This window comes from Vigna angularis, chromosome 6 (assembly GCF_016808095.1).
Source record: "Vigna angularis cultivar LongXiaoDou No.4 chromosome 6, ASM1680809v1, whole genome shotgun sequence".
In the NCBI taxonomy this organism is placed as follows: domain Eukaryota; kingdom Viridiplantae; phylum Streptophyta; class Magnoliopsida; order Fabales; family Fabaceae; genus Vigna; species Vigna angularis.
The window spans coordinates 37973745-37994164 of NC_068975.1; the positions used below are offsets into that span (position 1 = coordinate 37973745).

At 37.6% G+C, this 20420-nt stretch overlaps 2 protein-coding genes and 2 long non-coding RNA genes across 4 annotated transcripts; 2 read left to right on the plus strand and 2 right to left on the minus strand.

Annotated features, from left to right (window-relative positions):
- Positions 1-315: 315 nt before the first annotated feature.
- On the minus strand, positions 316-3484 carry LOC108330741 (stromal 70 kDa heat shock-related protein, chloroplastic). The gene is made up of 7 exons (XM_017565271.2): positions 2879-3484; positions 2453-2785; positions 2216-2358; positions 1995-2093; positions 1622-1811; positions 1063-1461; positions 316-896 (listed from the first exon to the last, which is right to left on the minus strand). The coding sequence occupies exons 1-7, from the start codon at positions 3374-3376 to the stop codon at positions 492-494; spliced, it is 2067 nt and encodes a 688-aa protein (XP_017420760.1). The 5' UTR covers positions 3377-3484; the 3' UTR covers positions 316-491.
- A 1306-nt stretch (positions 3485-4790) lies between these two features.
- LOC108330760 (shaggy-related protein kinase kappa) lies at positions 4791-10350 on the minus strand. The gene is made up of 12 exons (XM_017565305.2): positions 9887-10350; positions 9552-9644; positions 9366-9425; positions 8990-9262; positions 8632-8706; positions 7340-7396; positions 7110-7250; positions 6964-7014; positions 6463-6558; positions 5365-5448; positions 5174-5276; positions 4791-5024 (listed from the first exon to the last, which is right to left on the minus strand). The coding sequence occupies exons 1-12, from the start codon at positions 10025-10027 to the stop codon at positions 4936-4938; spliced, it is 1263 nt and encodes a 420-aa protein (XP_017420794.1). The 5' UTR covers positions 10028-10350; the 3' UTR covers positions 4791-4935.
- Positions 10351-11527: 1177 nt separating this feature from the next.
- LOC128197390 (uncharacterized) lies at positions 11528-13282 on the plus strand. Its single transcript, XR_008249921.1, has 2 exons — positions 11528-11665; positions 13059-13282. It is a non-coding gene; the product is annotated as an uncharacterized LOC128197390 (long non-coding RNA).
- Positions 13283-17428: 4146 nt separating this feature from the next.
- On the plus strand, positions 17429-20183 carry LOC128197391 (uncharacterized). The gene is made up of 2 exons (XR_008249922.1): positions 17429-18554; positions 19948-20183. It is a non-coding gene; the product is annotated as an uncharacterized LOC128197391 (long non-coding RNA).
- The last annotated feature ends 237 nt before the right edge of the window (positions 20184-20420 follow it).

Genomic DNA, 20420 nt, shown 5'->3' on the forward strand with positions numbered 1-20420 from the left:
TAATACATTACAACATTTAGAAAGATAACCTGATAATTTACGTAGATTACTATATTTCTAGGCAACTGGACTTTAAATAATCAGCCATTGCCTTGTCCTGCCAACTTCATACCAGCTTCATAGATGATAGATTACTATATCCCGGAGCATAAATATTTCCGACAAAGAGCAGTGCGACATACATAGATGAGAAACCAACAACGTCGCTCGGGAACGGGAACTCCTACAACTAATTATGCAATCGAGCCAAAACACAATTATCGTCGGTAAAACTGGGAAAAATAAAATAAACCGAACGTAATAAACAAATAATCCTTAACAAATAGCAAAAAATATATTTAAGACAAAATTCCAGTGTACGCGAGCATCAATGAGCACCTACAAAATCCGTGTCTAATTTTTTAGAGGAAATACGCACCCACTCTCCATTGACAAAAATCATTAAGAATTTGGGGGGAAATACTAACAATAAACTCTATAGGTAACTAGTTTCATTTTGAGTCGGTGAAATCAGCATCTATGACATCACCGTCCGGTCCCTTGCCGGAAGATTCTGAGGGGCCAGCATCGGCACCAGGTGGGGGAGTAGGGCCTCCTGTGCCAGCAGCTCCTGGCTGGTTGTAAAGGGACTGACCAAGCTGCATAACTTCCTGATTGAGGGCAGCCATGGCATCCTTAATAGCTTGTGTCGAACCCCCAGAAATTGCGTCTTTAAGCTCCCCTAGTTTTGCTTCAACCTTCTCTTTCACAGGTCCAGGGACCTTGTCTCCAAGCTCTTTCAATTGTTTCTCTGTCTGGTACACCACAGAATCTGCCTGATTCTTAGTGTCAATAGCGTCCCTCTTCTCTTTGTCTTCCTTTGAAAATTTCTCAGCTTCCTTCACCATTCTCTCCACCTGTATTTCATTCCGCACACAGCAGTAAGCATTCCCACCTCTAAACCCCCTCCCATAATCATAAAATTGGCGTTTCTTTCATATAATTAATACAAAAGAAGCACCTGGCAACAAAAACAAACACAATATGCAAAGGCTATACAAGACTGTCAACTATAGTGGATACCTCATCTGAAGGTAAGGTGCTAGCACCAGTAATGGTAATATCTTGCTTCTTCCCCGTGCCTTTGTCAATCGCGGCGACCGATAGAATGCCATTGGCATCAATATCAAACTTCACCTCGATCTGAGGAACTCCCCGAGGTGCAGGGGGGATACCATCCAGACGGAAGCTACCAAGTGACTTATTGTCTCGAACAAATTCTCTTTCCCCTTGGAGAACATTGATCTCTACACTGGTCTGTCCATCGGCAGCGGTAGAGAAAACCTCGGACTTCGATGTTGGAAGAGTGGTGTTTCTAGGGATAATTTTTGTCATCACACCACCTAGAGTTTCCAGACCCAAAGATAATGGAGTGACATCCAACAGCACAATGTCGCTGACGTCTCCAGCCAACACACCAGCCTAAAAGCACAAATTATGGAAAAAAATGGTCAATGATAATAGAATACTAGTATGAAAATAAAAAATTGCTAAAGACTCTACAAAGCATAGAGACATTCTCTGTCCCCCTCCTCGTTCCCTTCAAATAAGGGATTCTACAAAGATTATAGCTAAATGTCACCTGAACTGCAGCTCCAAGGGCAACCACTTCATCAGGATTGACAGTGACATTCGGGTCCTTGCCAGTCAACTTCTTTACAAGCTCCTGAACGGCTGGAATACGGGTTGACCCACCCACAAGGATAACCTCATCAAGATCCTTAAATGAGAGTTTTGCATCCCTCAATGAGTTTTCAACTGGTGTCCTTAGCCTGAAACACAATTCATACAAGTACAACCATGGTTAGACAGCTTGTACCATTTTGTTCCGCTTTAGTGAAAGCAGGAAAATCTTATGCTTGGCATCCATTAAAACTGAGTGCTTTTAGTGAAAACAGCAAAAATCTTATGTTTATCATCCATTCAAATTCAAAGCATTTCAAACCTATCGTTACCTGTCAAGAAGATCTGAACTCAATTCCTCGAATTTAGCCCTTGTAAGAGTTGTCTCGATATGTTTGGGACCGTCTGCTGTAGCAGTAATGAATGGTAAACTGAAAAATAGGCACAATATCTCAGTGGTTTGCTTAATTAGCACAAGAAGTCATAAAATGCAATGAAAAAGAATACAAGAACGTCTGTAGTAGATGTCAGCCAAAACGAGAAAGGTAAACACCTTATGTTAGTTTGACTCAATGATGAGAGATCCATTTTAGCTTTCTCTGCTGTCTCGGTGAGACGCTGAAGAGCTTGTTTGTCTTTTAGAAGGTCTATGCCTTCATCTTTCTTGAAATTGGAAGCCAACCAGTCAACAATTCTCTATAGCCAAAAAAAGACGCAACAGAAAACAGTCAGTCAGCAAACCACAATTAACAAAATTTTCTACAATTCTCAGATCAGAAACAAGGACAACCTTATCAAAGTCATCACCACCAAGATGTGTGTCCCCAGAAGTAGACAGCACCTCAAACACTCCGTCGCCAACCTCAAGCACCGAGACATCAAAGGTACCACCTCCAAGGTCAAAGACTAAGATAGTTTCATTGTTTTTCCTTTCGAAGCCATAGGCCAAGGATGCAGCAGTGGGTTCGTTGATAATCCTGAGAACCTCTAGACCAGCAATCCTACCGGCATCCTTGGTAGCAGTCCTTTGCGAGTCATTAAAATAAGCAGGGACAGTGACAACAGCCTTGGTCACTTTATCGTTCAAAAACTTGGAAGCATCGTCCACAAGCTTCCTCAAGACCTACACAGCGCACAAGTGGGTATCAATATCACAACAACCCGGCAAGTAACACTGAATATGAGAAAATAGAAAGGAAAGAAAGAGAAAGGTGACCTGGGCAGAAATTTCCTCGGCGGCGAACTGTTTACCAATGGCGGGGCAGTCGAGTTTGACGTTGCCGTTGTCATCTCTGATGACTCTGTATGAGACCTGCTTGGACTCCTCGTCCACCTCGGACATCTTCCTGCCAATGAACCTCTTGACGGAGAAGAAAGTGTTCTCCGGGTTAACGACGGCCTGACGCTTGGCGATTTGGCCGACGAGTCTGTCGCCATTCTTAGTGTATGCGACAACTGAGGGGGTAGTTCTTTGGCCCTCGGCGTTGGTGATAATAGTGGGTTTCCCGCCTTCCATGGCGGCGACCGCGGAATTAGTAGTTCCAAGGTCGATGCCGACGACCTTCTCATTGACGACACGGAGAACGTGCCTCCTGGGTTTACTCTTGACCTTGATAAAGGCCTTGGTGTTTAGCCTCTGACCCAAAAATAGGGTTCGGGAAGAGGCGAAGGAGGGGGTTCCAAGACCGTGTATTTGAGCGCTTGAGCAAGCCATGGCGAAACCCTAATCTGATAATTGGACGGAGAAAGAGAGAGATTGAAAATGAAAAAGGTAAGTGTGAGGTTGGAGAGTCCACCCAAGAAGAAGGGCTGACGAAGAATAAATAAGAAGGAGGGTTTTGGGAGAGGATGAGGGTTATGTTACGTCCTCTGTGAGGCCACGTGTTCTTATTCTAGAACCATCGTAACAAACAATCGCTACAACCTACTACAACACTCTACTACTATTTCATTTTTTTTTTTGTTACAAATCTTCTCTTCTAAGTTTATTATTCGATCATATTTTCGAATATATTTTTCATTTTCATTTTTTAATTCAATGGTTAAAAAATTTAAGGTATAAGTTTTTTTTCCAATATTTATAGTGTTATATCCAGTCAGAAGTTAATGTGGTAATTCATTGTCCTCTTTATATTAACCTGATTTTGCGAGTTTAGGTGCTAACTGTTTTTTAATACTATTCGTAGGTCTTACATTGTTTTGGACTTCAACGGTTTAAATATTTTAAAATAATTGTACTTTTTTTAACTAAGATTTGTGTGATTAAATATTAATTTAGTTACTGATGTGCTAACTTTGTTGTAATACAGTTTGTGGTTCTGTTTATATGAACATACAATAAGTTTGATGTGATAAAAGATGTATATAATATATTTATACTAACTATCTTTCTATATTGCTTACGATCTCTATATTTTTAGGAGTTTGATGTTCTCAGTTTTTAATAGAGATTTTTTTTTTAAATATTTATTGTCTTTACTTGAACTAGTGAACTTTTTGTGATAATTTTTATATTAACGTATTGTTCTGAGTTTTAGAATGAAACAAATGTAAAAGTGCATGATTTTGCTTTTCAAATATTAGGTTATGATAAAATACTTTTATTGCTAAGAGTATATCATAGATATATACAAGATTGGGAAAAGTTATTTAGGAAATATGATGATAAAAAATCACCACGAATCCTGCAAGTGGATGAATTAGTTTGTATTTTGTATTAAGCCCCCATAACATCTTCTGTGTGTGAATTTCGAATCTAAAATGTGTGGAGAACATCAAGTTTTTTCCTTTGATCAAACATCATTCAAGCGTGTCAATATCTGTTCCTATTACAGAGCGTATTGTTCTCTGTTTTGTTTTTCTTTTCTACTCAATTTCTTTCTCTTATTTCCTATTTCTACTTTGCCTGACCTTTGCCAATTACTCTTAGAAGCAGATGAGGGATTATTCATCATCTTCCACTACTTGTCGAACTGTTTTCTTTATTCTATCATCCTTTTTTTTTATAAAAAGAAAAAAGAAAAAAAAGAGAGAGGGCTTCGAATAAGCAGTGGCACACGTATGACATAAATATACATGAAAACGTCTCCTCAACCAGAATAGAAAAACAACTCCTTTTGACAATAAAATTTCAAAAAGAAAAAAAAAACGTTATATATTATATTATATATAATAAAATATAATTCTAAGAACTCTTTCTGTGGAGTTTTTCTCAGATGCACCAGATAATTTACAGGCTGCTAGAAAATGACGACAACTTAGAGAGTAAAATAGCTAAGTGTGCAAAGCCATAAATAAGTTCTGTTTACGCGCATGCTCTGGAATAAGAAGATTGATGACATCAGGGGGTATGCCAGAAAGTTCTGCATAAATGAACAAGCAGAAAATTAACGAAAATAATATAACAGAATTTGCTTTGTAACCCCGAGATCCCAAAGCATAAGACTAAAACCCATACTATGCTAATTCAAAGAAACATCATTATTAGATTGCGGGAGCTAATTAAACTCACCCTGAGATTTAAAATTGAAAAGTGGAGGAAGTGGTCGACCATTAGGAAGACGGGTGTTCGGGTCCCTCAATTCATCAAAAAAGGGATGAATGCAAGCCTCCAACTGCAGCAGTGCCATAACATCATAATAGTCAAACAATTTTACAACAGAGAAAAGTAAATTATAAAAACATTGCAGACATTCAACTTACCGCAGTGCATCTCAAATTGGGAGAGTACTGAAAGAACCTACAGACAAGATCCACTGCTTCCGGGGGTAAACGTTTCTGAAAGACCTATTGAATCATGATAATATCATTGTAAATCTCTCATTCACACCTGTTTTACTAATACTTTGCATATGCTCAAATTAAATAGCTTCACGCGTGCACACAAATATTAATCAATGTTATACATTAGAGGAACTGATATATAACATTGATTCAATCCCTCGCTAACCATTGAGAAACTGGGACCATGTTTTAAAAATGTAGCCCATTACAATTTAACTTTTGACGACGTACTGTCCTATCTACCTACAACTATCAGTACTAATGCACTAATCCAGTCTCATGCATATCCAGTGTGGCAGACAAACCAAACCCAGAAAAAGGCTGACTCCTTGATCTATATTCAACTCTTTTTAATGCCCAAAAACTTACAACCAAAACCATTTATATCAACCTGCAACAACTACAATTAAACTACAACTAGAAAGTGGGAAAAAAACTAAATTAAAAGAAAATGTAGTTTCTACTGCTTGTGAGGGAAAAACACGAAATTCTGCTACATTATAATAATATCATATTGAAATACTTGCACAAAGAACCCCCACCCCAAAAAATGCACAACAGTATAATGATTTTTCATAATACTATTACTTTGAAAAATGGTGTTGGGATAGGGTCAGAATACAAGTATCAAAAAGATTCTACTTCTCGTTTATATGAAACACTCGGTTCCCATTTTCCCTGTGAAATATCGTACTTGTAGGAATAAACTATATTCAAAATACCGGATGGTAATGTGGAATTCATCACCCTCCCATAGACTAATTTTAGCAACTCAATTACTCAACTATACCAGTTGCTTAGAGTCCCCACAAGAAAAAGAATGCAAATACCATCAAATGGACCACATCGACATACATATCGTTTATGAAGTGCATAGTATCAGCATGGTACAGGTTCAACAGTGATTAAAATGCACTGTTCTAGGCAATGAATTAGCAAAGGAAATTTAACCTAAATCCTGAATTACTACAGTCATGGGAAGTTACAGAATGCAAGAAAGAAGATGAGAGAAAGAACCTTGTGCCATGGATGAGGTTTTATCTGTGGAAACTTAAACTCAGTATAATTAGGGTTCATGCACTTTATCTCCTCCCTAGTTGGAGTTCCCAAAACCTGAAATAGAAACAATTAAATGTAATTGTTCATGACTCTATTGTGAGAATAGTGAACGATAAAACTTTATACCAGAACAATGAAAGAACTTGAGAACTTTCAATTACAAAAATGTACAAGTAAAGGAAAATTTACTTTTTGTTTTGTATATTTCTCTCAAACCAAGACAAGAAGATCAAGCGTAGCAGAATATTTGTACATTAAGACTGCAATCGTTGCTCTAAAGAAAATAAATACATTCCTTTCCTTGAGCCAGGATGCAGAGAAAATGTAGAAATCCTCAGGACATATACCGTTTCTGGTGGACCAAACTGAATATATTGTGCATATAACATCTAAAAAATATATTCACAATCTAGGATAGCAAAATCCAGATTAATTGAAAACCATAAGGTAAATTCTTACCTTGATGATTTCAACTAGCTGATCAACTCCACTCTCTCCAGGAAACAATGGCTGCAAACCAACTTGAACTTCAGGAAAAACACAATGAAACAGATAAATGATGAAATGAGAAAAATGTAGCCACAATTTTTCAAGAACTACATTACCTGTCCAAGGAGTAATTCAGCCATTACGCAACCAGTAGACCATATGTCTATGGCAGTTGTATATTCGGTGGCCCCAAATATAAGTTCCGGAGCACGGTAGTATCTTGAACAGATGTAAGAAACGTTTGGTTCTCCTTTTACCTGGATGTATTAGAAGAATATGGATGAAACTCAAGAACAAAATATAGTAGCTTCCATCAACCAACAGTGCACTTAAATCAATATCTTACCAACACTTTTGCACTACCAAAATCACATAGTTTCAGCTGATGAGTATGCGGATTCACCTGACATGACATACATTTGAGTCAAACAAATAGTAACAGATGGCATACAAGTATATTTGCTACATACTCTATAATCTTTCAGGTAGGCTGCTAAGCCATAGTCTTAAATGGTTATAAAAGCTTCACTTATCTTTCACATTATATAAGAATTTATTCCAAAAGATCTAGATATTAATTTTTTTTTAACAAAAAGTTAAAGTCTGACAATCCAAATAATCACTACTACATGATTCTAACCGAAAAACAATGAAACAAGACTTTCGCATAAAGATTTAACAGTGTTGGTAAAATAAAGCCATTGTTGCCGTGCAGCTTCAACCTCTCTAACTTAATCGCTCAAGCTTTTAGGAAGTTGGACCAGAACATGGTACTGAATCTCTTTGACTAAGTGATTAGGACATGTTATTAGCAAAATCAAGCTATTATTGCTTTGCAGCTTGTGCCTCTCTAACTTAATAGCTCGAGCTTTAGGAGGTTGGACATAACATGGTACTGAATTTCTTTGACCAATTGGTTAGGACATGTTATTAGTAATATGAAGACTGGGCTTCCACACAATTATAAAGTACGACCAGCATTCACAAAACCATCAACTTCAATGCAAATTAAAGGAAAATTCAGACATCATCAACTGATTAAAGCAGACTACATTTAACAATATAGAATCACCTTTATTCGCACATGCAGAGACGTGGGAGGATGTGGGACCAAGCAGTCAGGCATGCATTTCAAGAATAATAAAATTAAAATGAACAGAATAAGACGAGTGATTATTTGCTTGAGAACATAACATACTAATTGAAAGAGGGATGCGTAAACATGTGTGGAGAAGACATGTAGAAGCCCTAGTTGGGAGAGTATACTGCTGGATAAAAGGCAATTCAATCGTTAATGTGTTAGACAAAGGGAGATTGAGAAAAGCTATAGTTGAAACCATTAAAAAGGATTTAGAGTTCAATGTTTTGTTTTTGTATATGATTTATGATAGAACATAATGACATCACTTGGTTCATGTGGTCAACCATACCTAAAGGGAAAAAGACTTGATTGTTGTTGATCACAAAATATTAATTGGAGTTCACTAGTGCTTCCTACTTCCTTTTTCAGTGTAGATTTATATCAGATATAAGAATGCTAAAAATAAATAATAAATAATATCATAACAAATGAGAGAAATACTGTATACAAAATAAGTTCCACACAACAAATAAATCCGTAACTCAGAATTATCTTACAAGTAGGTTCTGAGGTTTGATGTCACGGTGACATATACCAATGCAGTTATGTATATAAGCAAGTGCCCTGCAAATCTGCAGACAAAACCAGAGAAAAGAAGAAATAAAGATATAAATGGGCAAGAAAGGAATAAGGATTTAGAATGTGTAAATGACACGATCCCTCACTTTCGTTCTGCAAGTCTGTTTCTCATGCACAAAAAGCAATATCCACTATTTTTTCCTTTTTTAACAATTCCTTAGAAAAAGAAATCCATAGGTCAAACTGGAACTCAAAATATTCACATCAGACATAGCTAAAGCTGGGGAACTTTAGTTTTTCATTTCCAGATCTAACAGGAAGCAAGCAATCACATACCTGGTAGGTATAGAGCTTTACATATATCAAAGGCATTCGCTGGTTAATCCTGCTGTAGCTCCTTGCGATACGATTCACGGTTTCAGGAACATATTCAAGGACAAGATTCAAGTAAACTTCTTCTTTGTCAGTTGTTGAGAAGAAACAATGTCGTAGGGCAACAATATTTGGATGATCCAGCATTTGCATAATCTGTAACTCTCTATTCTTGTAGCGCTTGTCCTGGAGAACCTTCTTGATGGCTACAATCTCTCCCGTTTCTCTACATTTTGCCTGATAAAAGCATTGATAAAATGAAAAAGGTATCAGAATGTCATACGTGGACAGCACAGGTTCACAAAAGATATCAAAACCAAACTATGTTGGTATGTCTCACCTGAAAAACAACACCAAAAGAGCCTGTTCCAACCACGTGTTCTGCAATATAACTGACATTCTGTCAACTCAAACAAAGAACTTGTCAGAAAGAACTCGCCAGTTGTCAACAGTTCAACCATGATTCCAGAACCTCGAGAATTCGAGAATTCTCAAACACCAAATGACCCATAATTTATTTTCTTACCTGCTTAGATTGACCATTTCGGCCACCGATACTGGTTCTTATCACGTGCCCGGTCTCAGCACCCACACCATCGATGATGTCAGGCTCACTATCCTGCATAATATAAACCAGGGGCAATTGAAACCTACTGAAACAGAAACAACAAAAACGGTAGGAAAAAAAATTAAAATTTCGGGAGAAGGTGGTTTCAAAACTTGTGTTTGTGTCCCGAGCACTTTTGATAGTGGTTAAAGAAGAAGAGAATGGAACAGGAAAAAGATGAATTGAGAGATGGTGCTTCTTGAATTAAAAAAAAATGAAAAAAAAAAGTTGAAAAAGGGTAACAGTGAACAGACCCTGTCTTCGTCGTGGTCTCTCAATCTCATCTCGAGCATCTCTCTGCCAAGCCAATCGACGGAACTGGAAGAACCCCTGAAGGCAGCGTTAACGGACCTGGAACTGCCGACCCCACCAGTTCCGAGGCTAGCGGAGGCCATTGATGAGGAAGAGTTGGATCAGATCTAATCGGAAAGGGAAAAGGGAAGAGAGATGGATGGAGAGAGGAGAGAGGAAAAAAGATAATGGTAAAGAAGATGTGAGAGTGACCTTGTTGAAGTGGAAGTGTCAGTTTGTGGTGAGAATGAAAGCAGTGGAATTGCATCTTACTCTCTCTCACTTTCAACCATTCTCATCTCTTCTTCTTCTTCACTTCCATTCTCTCTTCTTATTTATTCCATTCCACCTTTTCCCTTTACATCTATACAATAATACCAATTATTCCTCCTTCTTCAACCTTCCCTATACCCACTTTACCATTTCAATTCTTTCTTCTTCTTTTTTTTCTTTTTTTCATCCTCACTATTCCAATACTTCATTTACTCACATAATTATACCTTTTTTAATCTTAACTCACATCACATTTATAATTAATGGTTTTTACCCTTCATCCTAACCTTAATTTCATCGATCAACAGCAGTTGATTTTACGTTTAATTACTTATTTCGTCTAGTCTAAAAATATTAAATTGATTCTCCAATTTTTTTTTTATTTTTAATCAATTTGTGTACAGTGATACAATTTAGTTTTTTTGTGGAAAATTAATACAATGGGTTATTTTCATTAAAATTTCTTAAAATAGATAAAGAATGTTTTATCAAAATTGAGATGCTTATGACAACATTATTTTGACAATATTTTAATATTATTTTCGTATTATTACGTGATTTGTCTGTGATGAAGTTTATGATTGTTATTATTGACTGTGTTGTAATTTTGAACCAATCATAGAATAATAAGTATGTAGTGTTAAAATATTGTCAATAAAATATTGTAAAAATATTGGTATCCAATAAAAATAGTTTGTTTTTTAGTTTAAATAAATAATTTTAGTATTGAATTTGTTCAATATAAAAAAAATTATGTATCATACTAGGATCCGTTTAAATATAAAGGTGGGTTACTTTATTTATAATAATAATAAAAAATATTAGAAAATAGAAATGAAAGATAAAGATAATTTTGATTGTAGTGGATAATAGTGAAATTTTAACTAATATAACTTTGACGAAAGATATTATTATCATAACTGATGTAAGACCCTGAAAAATTAAAGGAAAATGTGAATCTCGGGTCATTAGTAGAGTAAGAAACCAAAAAATGTATCAAGTTGTAACAAAAGTTAAAGTTATATGCAAAATACAATGCTGTCAACTTTGACATGGTTTGGTATTTTAATTATAATTAATTGTACAAATTAGATATTAAGTTGATTCTTTTTCGATTAGAAAGTAGACTCGAATAGCTTCGATTCGAGTACTTATACGCGTAATTCCGACATCGGGAAGGGGTTCAACCGGACTGACAAAGTTGTCAAAATCAGACTCACTCGCTGTACGCGTTTTGGACGCGTTTTGAACGTGTTTTGACTCAGTAAACGCGTTTTACTATTTAAACACGTTTTTCTGGTTATTTAAGAGGGTTTTGGGGCTGAGAGAATTCCTAAGTTGAATCTGAGAACTGTTACCTAAAAGCGTTGGACCAGAGAAGTTTTAGAGCTAAGTTTGGAGCCACGAGAAGGAATTCTAAGGCAGAGGAACGTCGGGGAACCGTTTGAAAGCAAGCTTAGGAGAAAACCGTAAGGGGAGCTAACCTTGAGTCTTTTTGTTTCTGTATGATCTAAATTTGGTATATGTTTAGGATTTTGATTCCCTTTATGATTTTAGAATGAAATTCTGCTTCTGTTGTATCTTTTGAATTGATGTACGGTTTGGAATTGGGATATGTTTCTGTTTTGATGGTTTTGAAGAGATCTTGTTCATATTAAGCATTTTGAATCGGTGGAAGTTTTTAGGTATACGTATAGATCGGAGATTTTGAATCTGTTTATGGATTTAAAAGGAGACTAGGTCTTGATCGGAAATTTTGGATTGTACTAATTATCCGCTGCCTTTTTAATTATATGTTTAGTTTAGATGTTTATAAGATTTGGATGAATATGGGTTGTTGATGGGAGATAAGTTTTTGGATGTCTAGAAAATCTGTATGATGGAAGGAATAGTCGTTATAGTCCGGGAAGTGAATTTTCGTAATTTTGGAATAGTAAATTCGCTTGAGTGAATGAGTTAACTCGCTGAAGCGAGTTATGCGTAACAAATTTAGTGTTTTGATATTTTTGACGTTTTGGGAGTTTTGGATGTCCGTTTTAGACGTTCTTTAGGTCGATATGGGGGGTTTTTGACCCTTCCAGAGCCATTGGTGAGGGTATCCAAGCTGTTTGAACTACTTAATGGTTCAAATTAATTGACCATAAAGAGTTATGTGTTAATAAGTGATGTTTCTGTGAGGTTGTGAAATGTCTGAGTATGTGAGAATTATTTTCTTGAGATATGACTAAAGATGATAATATGTTGACATGTGTATTTATGAATGGAAATTGTATAATAGAGTTCCAAGGAGGAACTCCTTATTGATTTTGTGTCAAGTACTGTACGTATGAATATAGGAACTCCGACTTAGGGGTTCATTCTTATGCTCTCAATAGTCTCGATCTCACTTAGAGAGAAAGCTATGTGGTGGAGAGTGGAAAATCCTTACCGAAGATCCACAGTGTGAGTGGACAGAGTAGGAAGGATGTAGCTTCAGTGGTGATATTCATATCCGAAGATCCAGTTTGGAGGACAGAGTAGGATAGAATAATTGAGCTAGCGAATAAGTACATCCATGTCCGAAGATCCAGTTTGGGGACAGAGTAGGATAGGATGTAGTTGAGTAAAAGTACCACTGCAAGTGTAGAACTAGCTAAGAGTTCAATATTCATACGATTGTCCGAATGAATGGAGTTTACGAATGATAATGGTATGTTTATTATATTATTGAGTAATTTAACTTATAAGATGGAAGTTTGGTTATTAATTTAATTTACCATGATGTTTTGTATTGCATTAGCTCACCCTTGCTTTGTCTGTTGTTTGGTTGTTATTTGGTGTTATGTATTTGATTGGCGATGATCATCCGGTGGATGGGAGCAGAAGTCGGTGATATGCCGGTGGAGCAAGCCTTAGATGGAGGATCGACTGAAGAATAGTTTTAATAATGAAACCTATGTTTTTATTTCTGTTTTAAGGTGTGGAGTGTAATTAGTTTGAATTAACAGTGAGGGTTTGTATAATAATGAGGAAAAACTCTTATTCCTCCTTCTATCAACTGTTCTATTGTATCAATGATGTAAGAACTCTATTATAGTTTGATGCTATAATTATGGGGATGTTACATTAATGGTATCAGAGCAGTTCTTTCACTAGGAATTTTGTAGGTGATGAAAATACCATGTCTTAGTTGTGTGATCTTAGTTGCGTATTCCTATTATAGGAATTGAATTTTAGACTAATGGTTCTTCTCTTTGGACAGAACCATGGCACGCAGATCACCTCCTCCTCCTCCTTCTCCTTCACCTGCACAGTCTGATGTTTCTAATTTGGTGAGAGTAATGGAATCTTTTGTGGTGGCGATGCAACAGCAGAATGCATCATTGATACAACAAAACACAGTTGCATTACAACAATTGGAGGCTGCTAGGGTGTCAGCTGAGGCACACCAGAGGCAATTTGTGGAACTAATAAACGGTGGTGCAAGAGCTCCCGCTGACCCATTCTATATTCCGCCCACTCCTATTCAAGAGTGGAGTCTAGAGAATTTTCTTCAACATCATCCAGCTAAATTTTGTGGCAATACCAGTGCCGACGAAGCAGACCAATGGTTTAGAGATATGGAGAGAATTTTCAATGCCAAAAACTGCCCAGACGATAATAGATTGGCTTATACTGAATATTTGTTGTCAGGAGAAGCCAGTCATTGGTGGACCAGTACGAGAACATTGTTGGAAAGGAGTGGTAAACCGATCACTTGGAACTTATTCCAGAATAAGTTCTATGCTGAGTACTTTCCGGACAGTGTAAGGTATACCAAGGAAGTAGAATTTCTCCAGTTAGTGCAAAGGGGAATGACTGTGACAGAATATGCCGATAAATTTAAGCATCTTAGTCGCTTCCATACTCTGGATATGGATGAAGAATGGCAGTGTAGGAAGTTTGAAAATGGACTGAGAGGAGATATCAAATTGCTGGTCAAAGGTTTATGTATCAAGGAGTTTCCTACATTGGTGGAGAGAGCTAAAGTGTTAGAAAAGACAAAGAATGAAATGCAATTTCAGCAGAGACCACCCCAGAGGATTGGTGGACCATCTGGGTCCAAATTCCGGCATGGAGACAGGAGAAAGCCCTATTCTAAACCTCCTTTCCAGGGGCTTAAAGGACCTTCATTTCATCAATCTGGCCAAGCAGGACAACCTGGAGTGGTGAAGTGCTTTAATTGTGGAGGACCACATTATAGGTCCGTTTGCCCTCAGTTAGTTGGTCATATGAAGTGTAATGCCTGCGGGAAGGAGGGACACTTTGCTAGGAATTGTCCCACATCTGGAAGACCAAGGGTTCAGCAACCGACTAGTCAGTCTCAACAGACGGCAGATGTCAAACCGCAGGCTGTGGGCAGAGTATATGCAATGACCGGAGCAGAGGCAACTGGGCCAGGTAATCTTATCATCGGCAATTGTTTATTGTTTGGGAAAGCTTGTTGTGTTTTGTTTGATTCTGGAGCTACACACTCCTTTGTGTCTGATGTTTGTGTGCGAGAGTTGGGATTGCCTGTGAGTGAGCTACAGTATGACCTAATAGTGTCTACTCCGGCTTCGGGTTTAGTTAAGACATCTCTAGCATGTACTAGATGTCCTGTAGTAGTAGAAGGACGTCAGTTTAAAGTTAATCTCATCTGCTTACCTCTACAAGGTTTAGAGGTAATTTTAGGAATGGATTGGCTAACTTCCAATCACATTCTCTTAGACTGTGGTGCAAAGAAATTGTTATTTCCTCAAGAGGAAGAATCGAAGATATTATCTTCGAGGAATCTGTTGCGCGAAGTACAGGAAGGGTCGTGTTGCTTCATTGTGTTGACACACATGGAGATTAACCAGAGTGGAAGGAGCATAGATCACTCAGTGGTAAGTGATTTCATGGATGTGTTTCCTGAAGAAGTACCGGGACTGCCTCCTCAAAGAGAGATCGAGTTCTCAATTGATCTCGTACCAGGCACAGGACCAGTATCAATTGCTCCGTATCGGATGGCTCCAGCTGAATTAGTAGAATTGAAAAAGCAGATAGAAGACTTGCTTGAAAAACAATTTATCAGACCAAGTGTTTCGCCTTGGGGTGCGCCAGTGTTGTTGGTCAAGAAGAAGGATGGGAGTTCCAGATTGTGTGTGGATTACAGGCAGCTGAATAAGTTGACTATCAAGAACAAATATCCGTTGCCAAGAATCGACGACTTGATGGATCAGTTATATGGAGCAAAAGTGTTTTCGAAAATTGATCTACGATCAGGTTATCATCAGATTTTAGTAAAGGCAGAGGATGTACAAAAGACTGCTTTCAGGTCCAGATATGGACATTATGAATACGTGGTTATGCCTTTTGGTGTAACCAACGCTCCCGCTGTATTCATGGACTACATGAATAGGATATTCAGACCTTTCTTAGATAAGTTTGTCGTGGTCTTCATAGACGACATTCTTATATACTCCAAGACTCGGGAAGAACACGTGGATCATCTTCGATCAGTTCTTGAGGTGTTAAGAAATAAGAAGTTATACGCCAAGTTGTCCAAATGTGAGTTTTGGATGAAAGAGGTGCAATTTTTGGGACATGTCATATCGGCTGGTGGAATATCTATGGATCCGTCTAAGGTCGAAGCTGTGCTTCAATGGGAGAGACCCAAGTCCGTAACGGAGATCAGGAGCTTCGTAGGATTAGCAGGGTACTACCGTAGATTCATAGAAGGATTCTCCAAGATTGTGTCACCATTGACGCAATTAACTCGTAAAGATCGTCCCTTTGCTTGGACAGACCGATGTGAAGCTAGTTTTCAAGAACTAAAGCAGAGGTTGACAAGTGCTCCTGTATTAGTGATCCCTGACCCAAGAAGACCTTTCGAAGTATATTGTGATGCTTCATATCAAGGACTGGGATGTGTACTTATGCAGGAAAAGAAAGCGGTAGCTTATGCTTCGAGACAACTTAAGAATCATGAGAAGAATTACCCCACTCATGATTTAGAGTTGGCAGCCGTCGTTTTTGCTTTGAAGATTTGGAGGCATTACCTTTATGGCGCACAGTTCCAAGTGTTCAGCGATCATAAAAGTTTGAAATATCTTTTTGATCAAAAGGAATTGAACATGAGACAGAGAAGATGGATGGAGTTTTTGAAGGATTATGAGTTTGAACTTCTATATCATCCCGGTAAGGCTAATGTTGTAGCAGATGCTCTGAGCAGAAAGACGGTGCATGTATCTACTATGATGGTAAAGGAGTTAGAATTGATCGAGAAATTCAGGGATATGAAGTTGTATGTTGAGTTGAAGTCCGATTTCATCAGTTGTAATAACTTAGTGATATCAAGTGATTTGTTGAGTTTGGTCAGAGATAAACAATTATTAGATGCCGAGCTACAAAAGACGGTGGGTTTATTGGGTACAGATCAAGCCAGAGAATTTATGTTAGGAGCTGATGGTATTTTGAGATTTAGAGGCAGAGTCTGTATTCCAGATGATATTGAGCTGAAAAAGTTGATTCTCGAAGAAGGACATAAAAGTCGTCTTAGCATGCATCCTGGTATGACCAAGATGTATCAAGATCTCAAGGAGTCTTTCTGGTGGTCTGGAATGAAAAGAGATGTGGCACAATTTGTATCAACATGTTTGACATGTCAAAAGGCTAAAGTGGAACATCAACGACCTGGGGGTATGTTGCAACCGCTTGAGGTACCTGAGTGGAAATGGGATAGTATTGCCATGGATTTTGTAACACATTTACCACGGACAGGAAAGGGGCATGATGCTATCTGGGTTGTGATAGATAGGTTGACAAAGAGCGCTCACTTCTTGGCGATGAATCTGAGGATGTCTATGGTGAAGCTTGCCCAACTGTATATAAAAGAAGTGGTGAGACTACATGGAATACCATCGAGCATAGTGTCAGACAGGGATCCGCGATTTACATCGAAATTCTGGCAGTCTTTACAACGTGAGTTGGGTAGCAAATTACACATGAGCTCTGCGTATCATCCACAAACTGATGGACAGTCTGAGAGGACGATTCAATCCTTAGAAGACCTGTTGAGGACTTGTGTTTTAGATCACTTGGGTATTTGGGATGAGGTCTTACCATTGATTGAATTCACTTACAACAACAGCTATCATGCAAGCATTGGCATGGCACCATATGAAGCACTGTATGGTAGGAGATGTAAGACACCCCTATGTTGGTACCAAGAAGGAGAAACGGTGATGTTAGGACCAGAATTGATTCAGCAAACAACAGAAAAGGTGAAACTGATACAGGAAAGGATGAAGGCATCACAGAGCAGACAGAAGTCTTATGCAGACCATAGGCGAAGGCCTCTTGAGTTTGAAGTGGGAAGTCACGTGTTTCTACGAGTTTCTCAGATGACTGGAGTAGGGAGAGCTATCAGATCCAAGAAGTTATCTCCGAAGTTTCTTGGTCCATTCCAAGTTATCAAGAGAATTGGACCAGTAGCATATGAGATTGCACTACCTCCTCAACTGGCAAACTTGCACAATGTATTTCACGTATCTCAATTGAGGAAATATGTGTCAAGTCCTGATCATGTACTCGAAGTGGATGACGTTCAAGTCAGAGAAGATTTGTCATTAGACGCAAAACCAGTACGGATTCTTGATGTTCAGGCGAAGCAACTAAGAGGAAAGGATATTCGTACAGTCAAAGTATTGTGGAATGAGAAGACCCAAGAAATGACTTGGGAATTGGAAGAAGAAATGAAGAACTTCTATCCTCATTTATTTGATTAAAGAGTGTATTTTTCGAGGACGAAAAATTTTAAAGGTGGGGAGAATGTAAGACCCTGAAAAATTAAAGGAAAATGTGAATCTCGGGTCATTAGTAGAGTAAGAAACCAAAAAATGTATCAAGTTGTAACAAAAGTTAAAGTTATATGCAAAATACAATGCTGTCAACTTTGACATGGTTTGGTATTTTAATTATAATTAATTGTACAAATTAGATATTAAGTTGATTCTTTTTCGATTAGAAAGTAGACTCGAATAGCTTCGATTCGAGTACTTATACGCGTAATTCCGACATCGGGAAGGGGTTCAACCGGACTGACAAAGTTGTCAAAATCAGACTCACTCGCTGTACGCGTTTTGGACGCGTTTTGAACGCGTTTTGACTCAGTAAACGCGTTTTACTATTTAAACACGTTTTTCTGGTTATTTAAGAGGGTTTTGGGGCTGAGAGAATTCCTAAGTTGAATCTGAGAACTGTTACCTAAAAGCGTTGGACCAGAGAAGTTTTAGAGCTAAGTTTGGAGCCACGAGAAGGAATTCTAAGGCAGAGGAACGTCGGGGAACCGTTTGAAAGCAAGCTTAGGAGAAAACCGTAAGGGGAGCTAACCTTGAGTCTTTTTGTTTCTGTATGATCTAAATTTGGTATATGTTTAGGATTTTGATTCCCTTTATGATTTTAGAATGAAATTCTGCTTCTGTTGTATCTTTTGAATTGATGTACGGTTTGGAATTGGGATATGTTTCTGTTTTGATGGTTTTGAAGAGATCTTGTTCATATTAAGCATTTTGAATCGGTGGAAGTTTTTAGGTATACGTATAGATCGGAGATTTTGAATCTGTTTATGGATTTAAAAGGAGACTAGGTCTTGATCGGAAATTTTGGATTGTACTAATTATCCGCTGCCTTTTTAATTATATGTTTAGTTTAGATGTTTATAAGATTTGGATGAATATGGGTTGTTGATGGGAGATAAGTTTTTGGATGTCTAGAAAATCTGTATGATGGAAGGAATAGTCGTTATAGTCCGGGAAGTGAATTTTCGTAATTTTGGAATAGTAAATTCGCTTGAGTGAATGAGTTAACTCGCTGAAGCGAGTTATGCGTAACAAATTTAGTGTTTTGATATTTTTGACGTTTTGGGAGTTTTGGATGTCCGTTTTAGACGTTCTTTAGGTCGATATGGGGGGTTTTTGACCCTTCCAGAGCCATTGGTGAGGGTATCCAAGCTGTTTGAACTACTTAATGGTTCAAATTAATTGACCATAAAGAGTTATGTGTTAATAAGTGATGTTTCTGTGAGGTTGTGAAATGTCTGAGTATGTGAGAATTATTTTCTTGAGATATGACTAAAGATGATAATATGTTGACATGTGTATTTATGAATGGAAATTGTATAATAGAGTTCCAAGGAGGAACTCCTTATTGATTTTGTGTCAAGTACTGTACGTATGAATATAGGAACTCCGACTTAGGGGTTCATTCTTATGCTCTCAATAGTCTCGATCTCACTTAGAGAGAAAGCTATGTGGTGGAGAGTGGAAAATCCTTACCAAAGATCCACAGTGTGAGTGGACAGAGTAGGAAGGATGTAGCTTCAGTGGTGATATTCATATCCGAAGATCCAGTTTGGAGGACAGAGTAGGATAGAATAATTGAGCTAGCGAATAAGTACATCCATGTCCGAAGATCCAGTTTGGGGACAGAGTAGGATAGGATGTAGTTGAGTAAAAGTACCACTGCAAGTGTAGAACTAGCTAAGAGTTCAATATTCATACGATTGTCCAAATGAATGGAGTTTACGAATGATAATGGTATGTTTATTATATTATTGAGTAATTTAACTTATAAGATGGAAGTTTGGTTATTAATTTAATTTACCATGATGTTTTGTATTGCATTAGCTCACCCTTGCTTTGTCTGTTGTTTGGTTGTTATTTGGTGTTATGTATTTGATTGGCGATGATCATCCGGTGGATGGGAGCAGAAGTCGGTGATATGCCGGTGGAGCAAGCCTTAGATGGAGGATCGACTGAAGAATAGTTTTAATAATGAAACCTATGTTTTTATTTCTGTTTTAAGGTGTGGAGTGTAATTAGTTTGAATTAACAGTGAGGGTTTGTATAATAATGAGGAAAAACTCTTATTCCTCCTTCTATCAACTGTTCTATTGTATCAATGATGTAAGAACTCTATTATAGTTTGATGCTATAATTATGGGGATGTTACAACTGATGACAACCAATATTGCTTTATCATTATTTGAAAACGATAAATTACAATAGATTAAGTTATTATCAACAATGGATATCGGCTTGTAGTGGTGAACAATAATACTTTATAGAGACTAGATTGTCATCGGTAATGAATGAGACCTGTTGTGACGAATAGCGATAGACTTCAGGAACTACATTGGATCACATAGAAACATACTCTCCCTCATGGTAAACAACGAAAATG